This window comes from Oenanthe melanoleuca, unplaced genomic scaffold (assembly GCF_029582105.1).
Source record: "Oenanthe melanoleuca isolate GR-GAL-2019-014 unplaced genomic scaffold, OMel1.0 S269, whole genome shotgun sequence".
NCBI lineage: Eukaryota > Metazoa > Chordata > Aves > Passeriformes > Muscicapidae > Oenanthe > Oenanthe melanoleuca.
In genome coordinates, this window is record NW_026612918.1 from 1 (window position 1) to 15,943 (window position 15,943).

Consider the following 15,943-nt stretch of genomic DNA (forward strand, 5'->3'; position numbering starts at 1 on the left):
AAGCCCCTTGGAGCAGAGCTCTCCCCAGGGAGATGTAAAGCAGGATGAGAATGAGGAGCCAGGAGTGACAATGCCTGGAAGAGGCTGTTTTACAGTGAGAAAATCATTCATCTCCACCAACTCATTCAGCACCCAGGAGGTTTTTATTTTATTACTTTGGATACAGCAGAGGGTGAGTTATTGATCAAAGATGCTGCTGAGCAATTAATGAATGCTGCATCTGGATGCTCACAGGACATCTGGCCAGGGGCAGGAGAGTGCCAGAGCTCAGAGGGGAGAGGAGCACCCTGGAGCACAGTGCCAGGAGATGCTTCTGGAGGCTTTCTGAGCAGGGAAGAAGCCAGGCAGCTGCTGCAGGTGGGACATCCCACCTGGCTGTGGGGTGCTCAGGCACAGCAGGAGCAGAGGGGACAGCACAGCACACAAGCATTCATCCACAGGCTCCTCCTGACCTAAACCTCCCTCTGCTCCATCACAAGTGTGTGGCTGCAGACCACTTCTATTTAAAAAAGGAGAAGGAGGAGGTTCCAAACAAACAGCAAATCCATGCTGTGGTGCCAGCAGAGCAGATTCTCTACTCCAGCATGGACCTGACCTGAGCTCAGCCCCCAGCACAGGAAAAAAGAGCCAACAACACCAAGGCTTGACAACTGGCTGCATAAATCCTACACTTTTGGTACAACTCCCTCCAAGGGGAAAGGGCCCCCAGTGCGTGGCCAGGAGCAGCTCAGAGGTGGGTGGGAAGTTGAGCAGAGGTGCAGGATCCCTTCAGCCCAAGCGCCCAGGTGTGTGAGCAGGCTCAGCACAGCAAGGAAAGCCTGGAGGAAACGCTGAGTCCAGCTGCTGTGAGACAGCCAGGAGGCGAAACCACAAAGCCTGTGCCATGAAGCACAAGCTCCCCAGGAGGGGCTGGGGCCAGGCAGCACCCCGGGACACCCCAGCAGTGCCAGGCTCTGCAGCCTCCTCCGGAGCGCTCGCCGCGGGCAGAGCCCCATCTGCCGGCTCGGCCACGGAGGATGCACGTCCAGCCTGGGGAAACCCCGAGGCACACAGCTTCCAGATAAACCCCTGCTCTGGGCACCAGGGATGCCTAAACAAGTCCACACCCAGCCCTGCTTCCCCTCCAGAAAACCAGCTTCAGCACTAAAAACCTTCACCAAGCAACCCACCCGCAAAAATCACCCGCTGTCAAGCAGGGTTGCTCTGCTGCTCACACACACGGGCACAGGGGTGCACCCACTCCCCACCCCAATGCATTGTACCCATCACCTCCAGCAGGGCGTGAGCCAGCCCCCGGAGCCCCAGGAACAAGACCCTGCTGGCAGTAGCAGAGAAGGTGGGCTGGGAAAACCAAGAGGCTGATGCCAGGGGAGCAGCAGCACTAAATATTTACACAGCCTGCCACCAGCCCCCAGGCAAGGAGGTGGCAACTCTACAATTTGAGAATTAAAAAGTGCAGCCAGCATAACAATTTTTGCATCATTAAAAAGGCAAGGAAATGACTTAAACATACCCAGGAGGGGGAATTAAACTCAGCCAGGACAAAGGGAAGCAAGTGCTTAAGCAGTGCAAAGAAAAGTCCCAGCTCCTAGGGGTTTGATGAGGTTCAGTGGTCAGGAGGTGTCAGTGCCTGCAGAACACAAAGGCACTTCTCACCCACCACCATAACAGAGCCAGGACTGGGGTGGGAAAATCCCCAGCTACTGTCAGCAGCACCTAAAGGGCTCCCAAGGAGGAAATATCCCCTTCCCTGGGTGCTTGCAGGAGAGCAAGGAGGGGAGATGCTACTCCAGTCTGATCCACACCCCCTGCCTTTGTGCAGGGCAAAAAGGGGAGCCTCAGATGAACAGAACAGCCCAACCTCCCCCAAAGAGCCAAACCAGCAACCAAGATCCCTGTTCTGAGCCTTTGGTACAGGGTGTGGGTGGGATGCCCAGGTGAGACCAGCTGGGACCCAGTTTTGCAGGTCCCTCCCAGTGTCTTCCCCTCTCCCAGCCAGCACATCTGTGCCAGAAATGTTGGTGCTCATGCTGTGCCTTGGCTTGGCTTCATCCCTGAGCCTGTTTCATGTCAGGCCACCCCACAAGAAGCTGACACCTTGCACTGCTGGCCCCAGGGAATTATCCCTGCCAAAGCTCTGGGCTCTGGAGCAGATCCAGGCAGCACCAGCTCTGCCACAACCACACACTGTCCCACCCCAGCATCCCTGTGCCAAGTGACACAGGCTGGGGGTGTCTTGTGGTGTCCTTAAAAGTGCACAAAGAAAGCCAAAGTCACAACCATTCCACCCCCTCAGCTTGTTGGGTTGTTTTTTGGGTTTTTTGGGGGGTTGGGGGGGGGGGGGCATTGTGGGGGGTTTTTGTTTGGTTGGGGTTTTGTGTGTGTGTGTGTGTGTGTGTGTGTGTGTGTGTGTTTTTGGGTGGGGGGTTGTTGTTTTGGGGTTTTTTTTGGTTGGTTTTTTGGTTTTTTTTTGTTTTGGTTTTGTTTTTGTTTTTTGTTGTTGTTTTGGGTTTTTTGGGGGGGATGGGGAAGTTTTTTTGTTTGGTTGGGGTTTTGTGTGTGTGTGTTTGGAGAGGTTGTTATTTTGGTTTGGTTTTGGTTTTTTGGTGGGTTTGGGGTTTTTTTGTTTTGGTTTTGGTTTTTTGTTGTTATTTGTTTGTTTGGGGAGGTTCTGGTGGTTTGTTTTTTGTTGGTTTTTTTTTTGTTTGGGGGTATTTTTTGTTTGTTTTTTGGGGTTTTGTTTGTTTGTTTGTTTGTTTTTTGAGGGTTCCAGGTGCCAAGCATCTCCTAACACATCTGACAGAGCCGGAGAGCAGGTTCAGCAGCTCCCTGGAAAAACCTGGGAACCCCCGTGGGACAGAAGGCAGGCGCACAGCGCTGACGCACAGATGAGCATCCAGGGCTGTGACGGCACCTTTGGGTCTGTCCCACCCCTCTGAGGCCACGGGAGCCCACAGGGAGCAGACTGCATCTCAGGGAACAGGCAGCACACTGCAGCAGCCACATTTCCCCCGGCAAGCTACTGCCAACTTCCACGAGAGGGCTTTGCTGCACAAGGAAAGGAAACGAGAGGAGATCCGTTTACAACCTGTTTCCAATTAGATCCTGCTTTTCCCCACATCTCAGCCAGGGCTGAGCAGGCACCAGCAGGGCTCGGTCACCAAGGATGACACCCGAAGGTGATAGTCACAAATTAGTGACGGTGTTGACATTTTTTTGTCGCTGAAGCCTCTCTTCCCACGGCGAGCTGTAACCCGGGGTGGCCACAGCTGAGCCAAACTTTCCCAGAGGACTCTGGCACTGAACCTGTCCCCAAAGCAGGGACACAGCCCTAGACACCCACTTGCACAACGAGCTGGTCCCTGCCTTTGGAGAGGCACCAGGCTGCCACCCGCGATCCCTGCCAGCGGAGCCGGGCGCTTTGAAGCGCATCTGATGATGGACGGGCAGTGCCCTTGTTCCCACGGAGATAAGCACCATTGGCTGCCGCCGTGGGAACTCGCAGGGCAGAGGAGGAGCACGAGAGAGGATGATGAGTCTCCTGCCCCCGGCAGGGCCGAAGGAATTCACTCTGATTTCCGTGCACACTCACGCTGGTCCCGAGCAGGAGATGTGAATCACGGCGCAGGTACGTGCAGGGACACGCTGCAGGCCAGCGGCTCCGGGAAATGACAGCGGCACATTGCACCTGGGCTGGCCAGCCCTGAGCCTGTCCTTACAGACACCAACCCCTCGCCTGAACAGATGCAGCGCTGCCTTAGACGAAGAGCTCCCAGATCCCTGCAGCTCAAACCAACCCCCAAAACGGTGAGGTCTGGAGTAGGACAGCGACTTAACCTCACGGAGGTTGAGTTCCATGAGGGTTCACGCCTTGCCAGGCTATCTCCAGGCTGGCTGGAGGGCCGGAACCACACGGCATCTCTCAAGGTCGCTGCAGCCTCCTCCAGCCCTGATCTAACACGGAGCGACGGGCCGGAGCCGCGGGGGATGCGCCGGCTGCCTCGGCCGAGCGGCTGCTCCATCCCCCCAGGGAACAGAGCTGGGGAAGAGCCCCGGAGCGAGGCAGGGCTGAGCACACGGCCGAGCTCCGCTGCCCCCGGCGCTCCCCGGCTCCCCCGCACCCGGGGGAGACACAGCCAGCTCCGCAGCGGGAGCTCTGCGGCTCCAGGGATTGCCACGGACACAAAGCCGCGATTGCCGGGCTTCCCCTGGGAGCTGGGAGGGAAGGAGCAGGCTGTGGCAGGGAGAGCGAGGCGCTGGGGCGACCTGGGAGGGGACGGAGCTTGCCAGCATGGCAGGGCTGGGAGCAGAGCCCAGCGCTGCGCTCGGCTCGCCGGGCGGCACCGCCGCTTTCCCTTCCCCGGGGAGGAGTGCGGGGACACCAAAGGTGGCTCTTTCCTCCTGCCGCTCGTCACCCTGTTTATTTTTAACAGCCTTCCCTCCTGCCTGGATCTGAGCCCCCCGGGAGGCGTCTCTGGCAGCCGGCACCGCTCTGAGCCCAGCGGGGCTGGTCCCTCCCCACCTGGCCACCGACCAGGGACATCACGTCACACTCTCCCGAGCCCAAGGCAAACGCTCGCTCCTTTGCTGTTTCCAGGAAGGGAATTTCAGCGAGCCCAGCGCAGGGAGCGCTGCCAGGGCCAACGGGAGACAAGGTCAAGCACGAGGCATGTGTCACCCCGGCCACCTCCCTGCACATTGGCCCTTCAACACAAAACAATTCCTCCTGGAAAACCACAACAAGGACAAGGCTGGGAGAAACACAAACTGCAACCAGTGCTATCCTCTACGGACAGAGCCACGCTCCGAGAAGGGATGGGAGAACAATGACATGAGTATCCAGGGCAGTTTATACCCAGCTCCCTCCACCCAGTGTTTACATCCTGCTGGCATTTGTTTTCCACTGACAGCAAAGCCAGAGGGCAGGGACACAGCAGTGGAGGAAGTGGCACAGGCTGTGCGGTGCTTGCTAGGTGCCACAGCTGGGAAGGCAAGTGTGGCACAGGGTAAATCCCTGCTTGGAAACATTAACAGAGGGTTTTGCAACCCTCCCTGGACAGCCAGGCCACACCACTGAGGAGGGAATCACAGAATAGTTTTGGCTGGAAGGGACTTTGAAAGATCCAATCCTCCTGCCATGTGCAGGGACACTTTCCTCTATCTCAGGTTGCTCCAAGCCCCATCCACCACTTCCAGGGATAGGGCAGCCACAGCTTCTCAGGGAAACCTGCTCCAAAGGACAGGAAGAAAAGTCCTGGTTCCCTCCCCTGTCTGTCCCCTGTCCCTCCTGCTTTCCCATGGGAGTTGTGCCTTCCTCCGGATGTGGCTCCTCCCAGCCTCCCCACCTTGTCAAGGGCTCACGGGGTCAAATATTCCCACCGGAGCACACAAAGCTGCAAAAGGGCAGTGGCCAGCTCTGCCCTCCCCACCCTTGCCAGGAGGGTTTTCCATCCACTCAGCCCTGGGCTGGGGGCAAGTTTGGGCTTCCAGGGGTTTCTCTCTCACCCCACAGAGGTGAGGGTATCCCACTGCCCCTCACAAGTCACCCATTCCCACAGGACTGTCAATGCTTGTGGATGTTGCATTCTGACTGCCATAAAACACTGCCTTGGGCCAGCTTTGGGTGAAAACCCACATAAATTCCTCCTGCCTTAAAAAACAGCAGTCCCATCGCCATGGAGATAGAGCACTGCACTGCTCCCACAGCCTCCTTTCACCCAGTCGAGGCAAGGCAGGGATACTCGGTGCCCTCAGCACCGTGCCTTGGGGGCAAATCTGCCTCCTGCCCTAGCTCCTGGCTCGGCACTTCCACCAATGGTCAGGTTAGCAGGAATAAATCTGAGAAACTGAGAGGGACACGGCTGAAACAGCCAGTTCCTCCTTTTTCTCCCAGTGATGCTCCACGAGGGACAGCGCCGGGGGGGATGCGCTGCCGCTGTGCCACACTGCCAGCATCCTCTGCTGGTTCCAGAAAGGCAGCAGGGCACCGGGGCTGAGGGGAACAGACATCCACAGGTATCCCATAGACCAAGCACTGCGGCTCCCACCTCTGCACCCCACCGCGGCCACGCTCCCTGCTTCCTGCCCTCTCTCCCCTTTCCTGCCTCTCCCAGATTTCCGAGCGAGCCGTGTCCTTCCTGCCCTTCACAGCAGGGCCGGCGTGTCCCATCCGCCCAGCCAGCCGCCCGCTTCCCCATTTCCCGGCCTGTTCTCCATTCCCCGGCTCCCCCGGCTCCGCCTGCCCCGGGGCCGCAGGGCTGCGCTGGCAGGGTGGAGGCTGGGGCTTGCCAAAGCAAACAGCACACAAGGAGGAGGAGGAGGAGGGCGGCCGAGGCCGGAGCAGGCAAAGGGCAGAGTCCACCAGCGGACCCTGGGCAGGGAGCTGCTGGCGAGGTTCCTCCCTCGCTTTCCAAATGCTCCGTGCAGCCGGAGCTTGGCGGGCAGCGGGAGCCGGGGGCGATCCTCGGCTCAGCAGAGCCCGGGATGCTGAGCGGCACTCGGGGGGCTGAGCACGCTTTGTGCCATCCCTGGCGTGGGTCTGAGCTTGGCAGGGTGCGGGAGGCCAAGGGAAAGCGGATCCCCCGGCTGGAGTTCTCCTGCAAGCGATTTAAAGCCTTTTCCTCCCGCTCTGCTCGCTGCCAGGAAAGGCGGGAGGAAAATATTTCCCTGGGAATTGTTTTTGTTCCTTCCTCTGTGTCTGTACGCATGAAGCTCTCCTCCGCCTTGGACATGCCTCAACCTGTCCCGAGGCTCAGATTAATCCCCTGCACCGCCAGGGACGACAGCTGAGGTCAGACGCTGTCAGCAGAAGCGAAGAGGAGGAGGAGACCTTCCCCCTAGGAAACCACATTCGTTCCCAACCAGAGCAGCGAGCATGAAAACAGACAGCCCTGCTTGCTTCTCCCGAGCAGGAGGTCACCCTGCAACACAGCAGCACACCGGAGCATCCCACAGGACAGGCACACCTCGACACAGCACAGCCTAAAGCCTGGCTTAAGTGTAAGGCTGGTCGGAGCCGGGGTAGCTGCAGGCAGCAAATGCATCTGCAGCCAAGCAGGTCACAGCACGCAGGGCATTGGGGCATGCAGGTGCCTGAAAACAGGTCAGTGACAATCGGTAGCTCTGCTTCTCTGCCAGCCTGGGAAAGGTCTGGCTGGGCTCCTCGGCTGTGGCTGCAGGAAAAGGAAAAAGGATGAGGTGTCCTCCCCGGCTGCACCGGGGCCACGAGAGCCAGCCCAGATGCCTGCAGGCATCAGCCTCGGAGGATAGAGAGGAGGGAGGGAAAGAGGGAAAATTGGGATAGAGGGAGAGGGCAGTCCTTTGGTGTGCAAAGTGCTCAAACACCGCCTCAGAGCAACTGGGAGCTCAGGAGGGCTCCAGTAAACGATGCTCCTCTGCCCCTGCCCAAGCAGTTTACCTCCCTCTCCTCCTCTTTTTCCCTCTGCCTCGCGTGAGTGCTTGGGAAATAAACGATGACTATTTGCCTGCAACTCTAAGCCCTTCCCTCCCCCTCTCCCCAGCTCCATCACCAATAAATCACCCCGCTGGGAGAGAGGGCCAGAGGAAACCAGAGGCACAAAACCTCAAACAGAGCCTTTTTCCCCCCCTGCTCTCCAAGCAGCTCTGCATTTCATTAGGCGGCCAGGCCAGCCCTCGCCCAGCTGGGGAGAGGGAGGGAGGGGAGGGGGGCCCCTCAGGGTTTGCATGTCGGGAGCAGAAATCACAACCAGAAGACCGGGAGAAGGGAGTTGTTTGTGTTTGTCGCTCATCCCGGTGCTCGCCTGGCCCTGACCCTGCCTCTGCAAACCGAGCTGGCCTGGAATAACTCTCTTCCATTGGGTTTCCTCCTTGCCAAGGCACCTCTGGGCACCTTCCAGCCAGCTTCTCCCCATTCCACCCATCCCCTCAGAATGCCAGCCCCTCTCTCTGCCCTGCTCTAGCCTCTCAAAGGATCCTCCTTGGAAGAAGCCCTGGAGTTTTCCATCAGCCTTAGCCCTGCCAGCAAGCTCCACATCCTTCCCCCTCCCCCTGGGCTGGACCACCCTGCCCAAGAAAACATGGAGCCTCTCCCTGCTCCCCTGCAAGAACCCACTGGGGACCGGGGAGGGGTTCCCCCCACCCACACTAAATATAGATTGGCAGAGCACTGCCGCCAAGCACAGTACATTGGAGACAGATGCAGCAGCACGGGAGATCCAGGCGTGCCTCTCCTCAGCCCTCGGAACTATCATCTAAGCACGCAGCGCTATGCCACACACTCCCCATTCCTCCTTCCCCCACAAAAAATCCTGGCCTGGGGGTTTGCATTTAGCAAAGCTTCCCACAGGAACTGCTCTGGCGTCTCCGGGCTCCCCAAGCGGGGAGATGCCCGAGGAGACACAGCCCCCAGGGATGCTCCATATCCCCGGGCAGGGAGAGATCCCGGGAGACACAGCCCCCAGGGATGCTCCGGTAACCCGGGCAGGGAGAGATCCCGGGAGACACAGCCCCCAGGGATGCTCCGGTATCCCCGGGCAGGGAGAGATCCCAGGAGACACAGCCCCCAGGGATGCTCCGCTATCCTCAGGCAGGGAGAGATCCCAGGAGACACAGCCCCCAGGGATGCTCCGGTAACCCGGGCAGGGAGAGATCCCGGGAGACACAGCCCCCAGGGATGCTCCGGTATCCTCAGGCAGGGAGAGATCCCAGGAGACACAGCCCCCAGGGATGCTCCGGTATCCCCGGGCAGGGAGAGATCCCAGGAGACACAGCCCCCAGGGATGCTCCGGTAACCCGGGCAGGGAGAGATCCCGGGAGACACAGCCCCCAGGGATGCTCCGGTATCCTCAGGCAGGGAGAGATCCCAGGAGACACAGCCCCCAGGGATGCTCCGGTAACCCGGGCAGGGAGAGATCCCAGGAGACACAGCCCCCAGGGATGCTCCGGTAACCCGGGCAGGGAGATATCCCGGGAGACACAGCCCCCAGGGATGCTCCGGTATCCTCAGGCAGGGAGAGATCCCAGGAGACACAGCCCCCAGGGATGCTCCGCTATCCTCAGGCAGGGAGAGATCCCAGGAGACACAGCCCCCAGGGATGCTCCGGTATCCTCAGGCAGGGAGAGATCCCAGGAGACACAGCCCCCAGGGATGCTCCGGTATCCTCAGGCAGGGAGAGATCCCGGGAGACCCAGCCGCCAGGGATGCTCCGGTATCCTCAGGCTCCCCGCGGCTCCCCAGGCAGGGAGTGGCCCGGGCAAGCACAGCCCCGCTGCTGGCTGCCTCCCGCCTCCCTCCCAGCAGCCTGCCGGATTCCTGAGCGCTGACACAGGATGCTGCAGCAGTGAGTGTGCAGGGCTTTCCTCCCCTTCCCCTGCCCCAGGAGAAGAGGAATGGCCGGGTTGCATCAGGCCAGGAGAGCGAGAGCAGCCGGGAGCCTCCTGCGAACCCCCGGCTGCCCAGCGGCTCCCGGCCCGAGGGCTCCCCCCAGTCCCTGCTGGCACCTGGCCCGGGCCAGACACCTTTAAAGGCCGGGATGATTCACACCGTTGACACTCTCTCATTGGTTTTAAGTCATTCCCACTCCCCAGAAGGTATCCCTGAGGACAGCCGCGGCTCACACGCCCGGAGCTGCAACCAGGGATTGCTCCTGGATGATTACAGCAGGAGAAAAGTGAAAGGCTGCTGCCTGCCCTCCTTCCCAAGCATCACCCTGGCAGCCCAGCTGCCACGCTCCCTCTGCCAGCATCTCTCCCACCCTCCGGCTGTGCTAAAGGATTTTCCCAGCATTTCTCTCCCACGGGACCTGACCCGAACTGGGGGAAGGGCAGCAGCAGAGGCGAGCGCTTCCAGCGGCTCGTTACTATTCTAGGAAGGGTAGGATCCTGCCATCTTCCCATTAAGTCATCTCCTCCTCGACCCGGTGAGGCAGTTTCCATAGGAGTCACCCTCTCTCCCAAGTGATGGAAGTTTTTATTTTTATCTGGTTTATTTATGCACTTCTCTTCCCTCCTTCGGCATTGGCCTGGGCAGTGAGGTTGGGTCATCAGCCTCAGCTCGAGCTCATTCCCTGCCCTTCCAGAGCTGGCCCCTCCGTCAGCCTCATCTCTGTAGCACTGTGAGCAGAAGGGAAAGTCCAGGGGTTGAAGCAGCACAGCAGAACAGATGAATTAAGGAAAACACACTCAGCTTAGGTAAAAGTGATTACAGAAATTGGGAAAAAAAAAAAAAAAAAAAAAAAGGCACTGGGTGAGCAAAAAATAAAACAAAATAGAGCAGAAAAATTGATTCCAAGAGCAACACAGTGTCATTATTAAAGATCTTTTCGACTGGAGGCTGGTTTGGTCCAGACCCCTCAGCAGAGCTCACCAGCAGCTATCTGCTCTCTGTTACTTTTTTCCACCCCCTCACCCACAGCAGCCAGAGGCTCCCCGGGGACAAGCACATCCCAGGGGCAAACCCCCCAGGTGAAAACAGCCACGGGATGAAGCGAGGCGTGCCGGCACAGCAGATGGAGCCGGGTCTTTTGGGGACACGGCTGCGTGGCCATGAGCTGGGAAGGGAGAACTGGCTCACCTCAGGCAGCTCCACAGGAGCTCACACGAGCTGAGGGAGCTGCGTGGGCACCTGTGGGCAGTCTCTGCCCTGTTTGCAGAGGCCAGCAGCAATTAAGCTGTTGCACAACTCTCCTCTGGAAGACAGAGTACTGCTGGGTGCTCTGTGCCAGAGGGAGGTTGGGTCTTGTCTCTCTGGGGACACCAAGGCCACACAAACCAGTGGGACCAGGTGATCTTCCAGGGGTTGGATGCCCAGAAAACTTTCGGAAATGCCAAGATCAGGAGTGCCCCCATCCCATTCTGAGATTTGGAAGCTGGGCAAAAATCATCCATTTCCGTGGAGATGTGCTGGTGGACGAGCAGGATTGAAACGTGCTCCACCCAGCCTTGGGAAGGAAGCAGGAGGCTGTGTCCATCCTCCAGCCCAGCTTCTGACCCTGAGAGCAGTGTTTCACGAGGCAGCAGGAGAGCTGGGGGGATAGTCCTCTGTAGCCATCCTCCTTCTGCTATTCTCCTCTTACAGGAGACATCCCGAGGTGACCTCGCCTCCCTCGAGACAGGAGTGAGTGTGGGGTTCTCCTGGAGAGCACCTGTACAAGGGAAGCAGGGACAGTGCCTTCCCATCACCTCCCAAAGCTCAGTGAGTGAAATGTCTCATCACACCCCATTTCCTTGTGTCATCTACCAGGCTGAAATTGTGTCACCATTAGGTGCAATTACCTAGGAAATTAAGATGGTAGGACTTTTGCTTTTACCTAAATTGCACACGAAGTAGTAGACCTGCCTCAAAGCCACCCTAGAGCAGGCAGTTTCTCCTAATCTCTCCCATCCCCCTGCTTTGGGATGACCCAGCCCAACACCTCCAGTTCTCACAGATCCAAGGTGTTAAAAACCCCACGCTGGTCACTTACACCCCACCCAAAATGTGCTCCCAAGGTTCAGCCAGATATCCCAGGCTGCATTTCACAGCAAATATCTTCGACTTGCCAGAGATACAAGCCTCAGTTGAAAAGTTCATTAATTAGGAGCAGAGAAGCCTCTGGTGAATCTTCCAGCAAGAAGCAGGAAAAAAAAAAAAAAAATCCCCACAATTCAGTCTAATTACAACGCCTTGGGGCATTCCACTCACTGTGAAGCCAAGGCCAAACTTTTCTCCCCACCCCTAAGAGCAGGAACTTTAACCCAGTTATAGGCTTACTGATAATGAAAGAGAGAAAAAGATCCTCCTGATATTTATCGTTTGAACTATTCTGCAAGTAACAGCAAAGAGGCACAGAAACACTTCACGCAGAGCAGTAGCTGTGTTCTACTGGGTAGAATCCTCTCACACAGCCCCAGTGTGGATCTGCGAGCAGGCAATGCTGGAGGCCAGTGCTCAGCCCAGCTGTGCCATAGGCCTGGTCAGACTGCACCCAGCTGCTCCTCCGGGATTTAGCAACCGCTTTCCACCCACAGACAGTGACTCTGCACATTAGGCACTTTCAGAGCAAGACCTCAAATGCCATGGCAGCTCCGGCCCCGAGAAGAGGCTGTAGCCAGAAGAGCGGTGGGAACACCTGGAAGTTCCTGGGAAGGACTCCAGGCACCCTGACATAAGTTCCCTTTCTTCCCCAGCTCCCAGAAGAGCTGGACTCCAACCCACCCCAAGCCTCTGGCGAGGCTGGGTGGATCCGGCCACAGACATGCAGAACCACACCCCGGCTGCTGCCTGCCCTCCTCCCCCTCCAGCCAGCGGAGCACAAACAGGAACTAGGCTCATACAGTTGAAAATATTTAATACGTGTTGTACACGTAGAATGACATTTTATACAAAACATGATACATCACTGAAGGAGAACACTGTACAAAATTCCCTACGGGAGCCCCAAGCCTTTATACAACAAAGACCGGGAGTTACCAAGCCTAACAAACAGGCTCAAGGACTTTCCGTCAGAGCGTCTGTAAACTTCGTTCCTCTCAATAAACACTTTTAAAAAGCACCATGTAACAGTTCTGACCTAAACCTTTCCAAAATAGAAACTTTATTTAATAAACTTAATACTTTCCAAGCTTAAAATATCACCCGCCAGGGGCGCCCCCGGGGTCGGCGGCAGCCGAGGAGCCTCCCCCGGGCGCCGGGGAGGGCGGCGGCTCTGCCGGGAAGGGGAATTCCGGGAGGGCAGGGCCGGGGGCGCTCCCAGGGCGGGTGCCGGCAGCCGGGGCCCGGCGGGCAACGGGGAAGCGCTGCCGCCGCTGCCCCGCGGTCCGTCCCGTGCGGGGACCGGGTCTGGCCGGCGCCGGAGCCCCGCGGCGCTCGGTGGGTGTCACCTCCGCAGCCAGTCTCTGCGGCCGGACCATCAGAAAGCCACGATGGCCGTGCTCCAGGGGTTGAGGGTCCGCAGCACCGGCTCGTCGCAGCAGATCTGTCCCGGCTCGGCCGCCGCCTCGGCGGGCGCCGTGCCCGCCGCTTCGCCGCCGTCCAGAGGCGGCCGCCGCCGGCCCTTGGGCTCCTTGCTGAGCAGTCCCGAGAAGCTGGAGCCGAAGATGCTGATGAGGCTGGCCACGTTGCCCGTCTCCATGTCCTCCTGCTCGCCGGGCGGCGAGGGCGGCGGTGGCGGCGGCTCCTCTTCCTCGCGGCGCGGCTTCTTCACCGGGGAGCCCGTCTGGCCGCGCTCGCCGGCGCTCCGCTTGCGGGGGCAGTGCGGCGGCGGGGGGGCCCCGGCGCAACCCCCGCGGTTCTCTCCGCAGCAACAGCGCCGCGGCCGGGGGCCCTGGCAGTCCCTCCCCGCCTCGTCCTGCGGGGGCGGCGGCGGCTCCTCGGCCGCCCAGGCGGCGGTGCGGGGCGGCGGCTCCTCCTCGGGGGGCCCGGCGGCGGCGGGGGGCGGCTCGGGCGGGCAGCCCGGCTCGCTCAGGTAGACCTGCCGGGCGCTGCGCAGCACCAGCGACACCAGGAGGTTCTTGTGCAGCTTCAGGCCGCCGCGCTGGCCCCGCGCGCTGTAGATCTTGCCGAGCGAGATGCTGACGATGCGGTGAGCCTCCAGCTTGAACTCCATGGGGAAAAGCGGTGGGCGAGAGGAGAATAAAATAAAATTTTAAAAAATTTCAAAGAGCAAAAAAAGAGAAGCTGCGGGCCGATGGGGAACCGGCGCGTCGCCCCGGCTCCGCACGCCGCCCCTTCGCGCCGCAGACTGAGCGAGCCCACGCGCCCGCCCGCCTTTTATACCGCCCCCGCCTCGGCCAATCAGGGCCCGCCGCCGGCCGCTCCAACCGCCGGCTGGCCCCCGCGCGCGCGCGCCAGCCAATGGCGGCGCAGGGCAGCGCGTTCGAAAGCTCGCCCCGCGGAGAGCGCTCTTAAAGCGGCAACGCCAGCGCCCCGCGCGCGGTGGGGCCCACCGCGGCACCACCGGCTCGCCGCCCCCCGCGCGGGCGGAGGGGGCGATTTTGGCCAAAGCGATGGAAACGTTCCTTGGGGAGGAAAAAAAAAAACAAAAACCCGAGCAAAACAAATCAAACCCAGAGCAGCCTCTGTTGTGTCAGGTTGGGAATGTTTCCCGCAATTTCAAGCCCGTCTCTGCTATCTTATCGCGTTAGAGAAGGAGCTGGTGGTGATGTTGGCTGGAGGGCGAAGCGTGTCTGAGGATTTCAAGGGAAATCTGCCCTGACGTGGAGCAGAAAGCCGTGCTTGCCCAGCTGCCAGGCGGAATTCTGCTCCAGGGGTCTGGCAGTGAAGCTCACAGAAAGCCCAGGGCAGAGAGGAAGATCCACAACAGGGTTGGGAAGGGCTACAGGGGAGGACAAATAGGGCATCTCCGAGCGTGATGGGGACCATGGCAAACTGGAGCACCTTGTTTGGGAACTGAAACTTCGCTTGGCTCTGGCTGTGAAAGCTGGTGGCAGGATCAGCTGGGTGGCTGGGAGGACACAGGGGACAACACAGTCACCCCCAGACACAGCTCCAGGCACCAGAGAAGCCTCCAAGAAAGTCTGGAGAGTGTTTCAGAGCTTGGAGTGCAGACCATCCTCCTTCCCCCCATGGACTAACCACCATTTGCAAGCAGAAAAGAAGTGAAAGGGCCTAAAATGAAGGAAGTTCAACATGCTGCCCCAGTGTATCAGTTTCCATTCCCAGCTGACAGATAACAACTTGCTTCCATCCCTTTTTTCCCAGGGGATGAATCCACAGATTCCCCCAAAGGAAAGCCACAGGCTGTCATGACTGGTGGCCTTTTTTGTTGGCAGGGCCTGTCACCATGTCCTGGCTATCTGGAAGGACCAAAGGGTGGCTGGTCTCAGAGGTAACAAAAAACAGGTGAAGATGAGGCCACATAGTTGACATAGCAAGAGCCTTCTCCAAAAAATAAAACAACAAAGCCACGTTCAGGACAAATGTATGTTTCCCTCCTGGTCAAACAGATGGAAATCCTCAAATGCCACTCAACCAGGCCCAGCTTCCCCCAGAGGCAAAAAGGTCCCACCAGGGACAGCCTGTCCTGGCTGCAGGGAGCGGGGCTGTCCCCTCCACACCCAGCGTGGGAGGCCGCAGGGACGCCAGCTCCAGCGGTGGGAACCGAGGTTTTCCCGACCCGCCAAACCTGCTCCCCGCACCTCGGAGGGCCAGCAACACCCTGTCCTAAGCCCTCAGGTCAGCCTAACCAGCCAGGGCAGGTCTGAGCTCGCATGCCTGCGACTGCAGTCACAGCTCTTCACCTGCAGCCAGCACGTCTGCCCACCAGCAGTGTCCCCTCATGGCTGTGCCCCTGGGAAATGCATCACCAGCTCTTTGCAGCATCTGGGCACTTGCATCTCCAGCAGAGGTATCCTGGGTCAGAAAGTCAGATTTGATACGTCTCTGCTGGGCATATCCCAACTCAGCAGCAGTGCTTTTTGTCATCACACCGGCTGGAAAAAGCCCGAAGCGGGTGGAGGAGGCACAGCGTGGGAGCTCTGTGGGGTGAAGATGCTTGGATCTGAGCAGACTGACCTGTTCTGCCGCTCACCACCTCACCCGGATGGCATGAGGCACCACTTCTCTCCAGTCACTGCCTTTTGGCTGCTACCTGCTACCCTGCCTGGGAAAAGGGGGGCCAGCAGCGTCTCCCGGCTCTGGCCAGGAATTAGCAGGATGGGGACATGGACTGAGTGGGATCACTCAGGGATCACTCATCCCTCTTAGCGCTCAGACAGAGCACCAGCGGGGAGGAGCAGGGGTGCAGAACGTCGGGCAGCAGAGCTTGTACCCACGAGTTTCACCCAGCAACACCATCCCTGATGGCACAACCATCAGCACGTTATTCCCAGAGCACCAAAGCCCTTCCTCGACATCTGCCTGCTCTCCGTGCCCTCTGCAGAGATGGGGTGATGGTTTGCTATCGCTCGGGGGACCCTCGGAAGAGGCAGGCAGGGGAGGAGCTGCCGCAGCCGGTTGAAGCCA

The 15,943-nt window shown here is 59.1% G+C and overlaps 1 protein-coding gene across 1 annotated transcript; it reads right to left on the reverse strand.

Moving 5' to 3' along the window:
• Nucleotides 1-12,291: 12,291 nt before the first annotated feature.
• Nucleotides 12,292-13,708, reverse strand: IER5 (immediate early response 5). The gene has a single exon (XM_056516100.1). The coding sequence runs from the start codon at nucleotides 13,563-13,565 to the stop codon at nucleotides 12,870-12,872; it is 696 nt and encodes a 231-aa protein (XP_056372075.1). The 5' UTR covers nucleotides 13,566-13,708; the 3' UTR covers nucleotides 12,292-12,869.
• Nucleotides 13,709-15,943: the final 2,235 nt, after the last annotated feature.

What these genes read in the sequence shown, in the direction of transcription:
- IER5 (XM_056516100.1), bottom strand. Translation starts at nt 13,565, where the DNA reads ATGGAGTTCAAGCTGGAGGCTCACCGCATCGTCAGCATCTCGCTCGGC.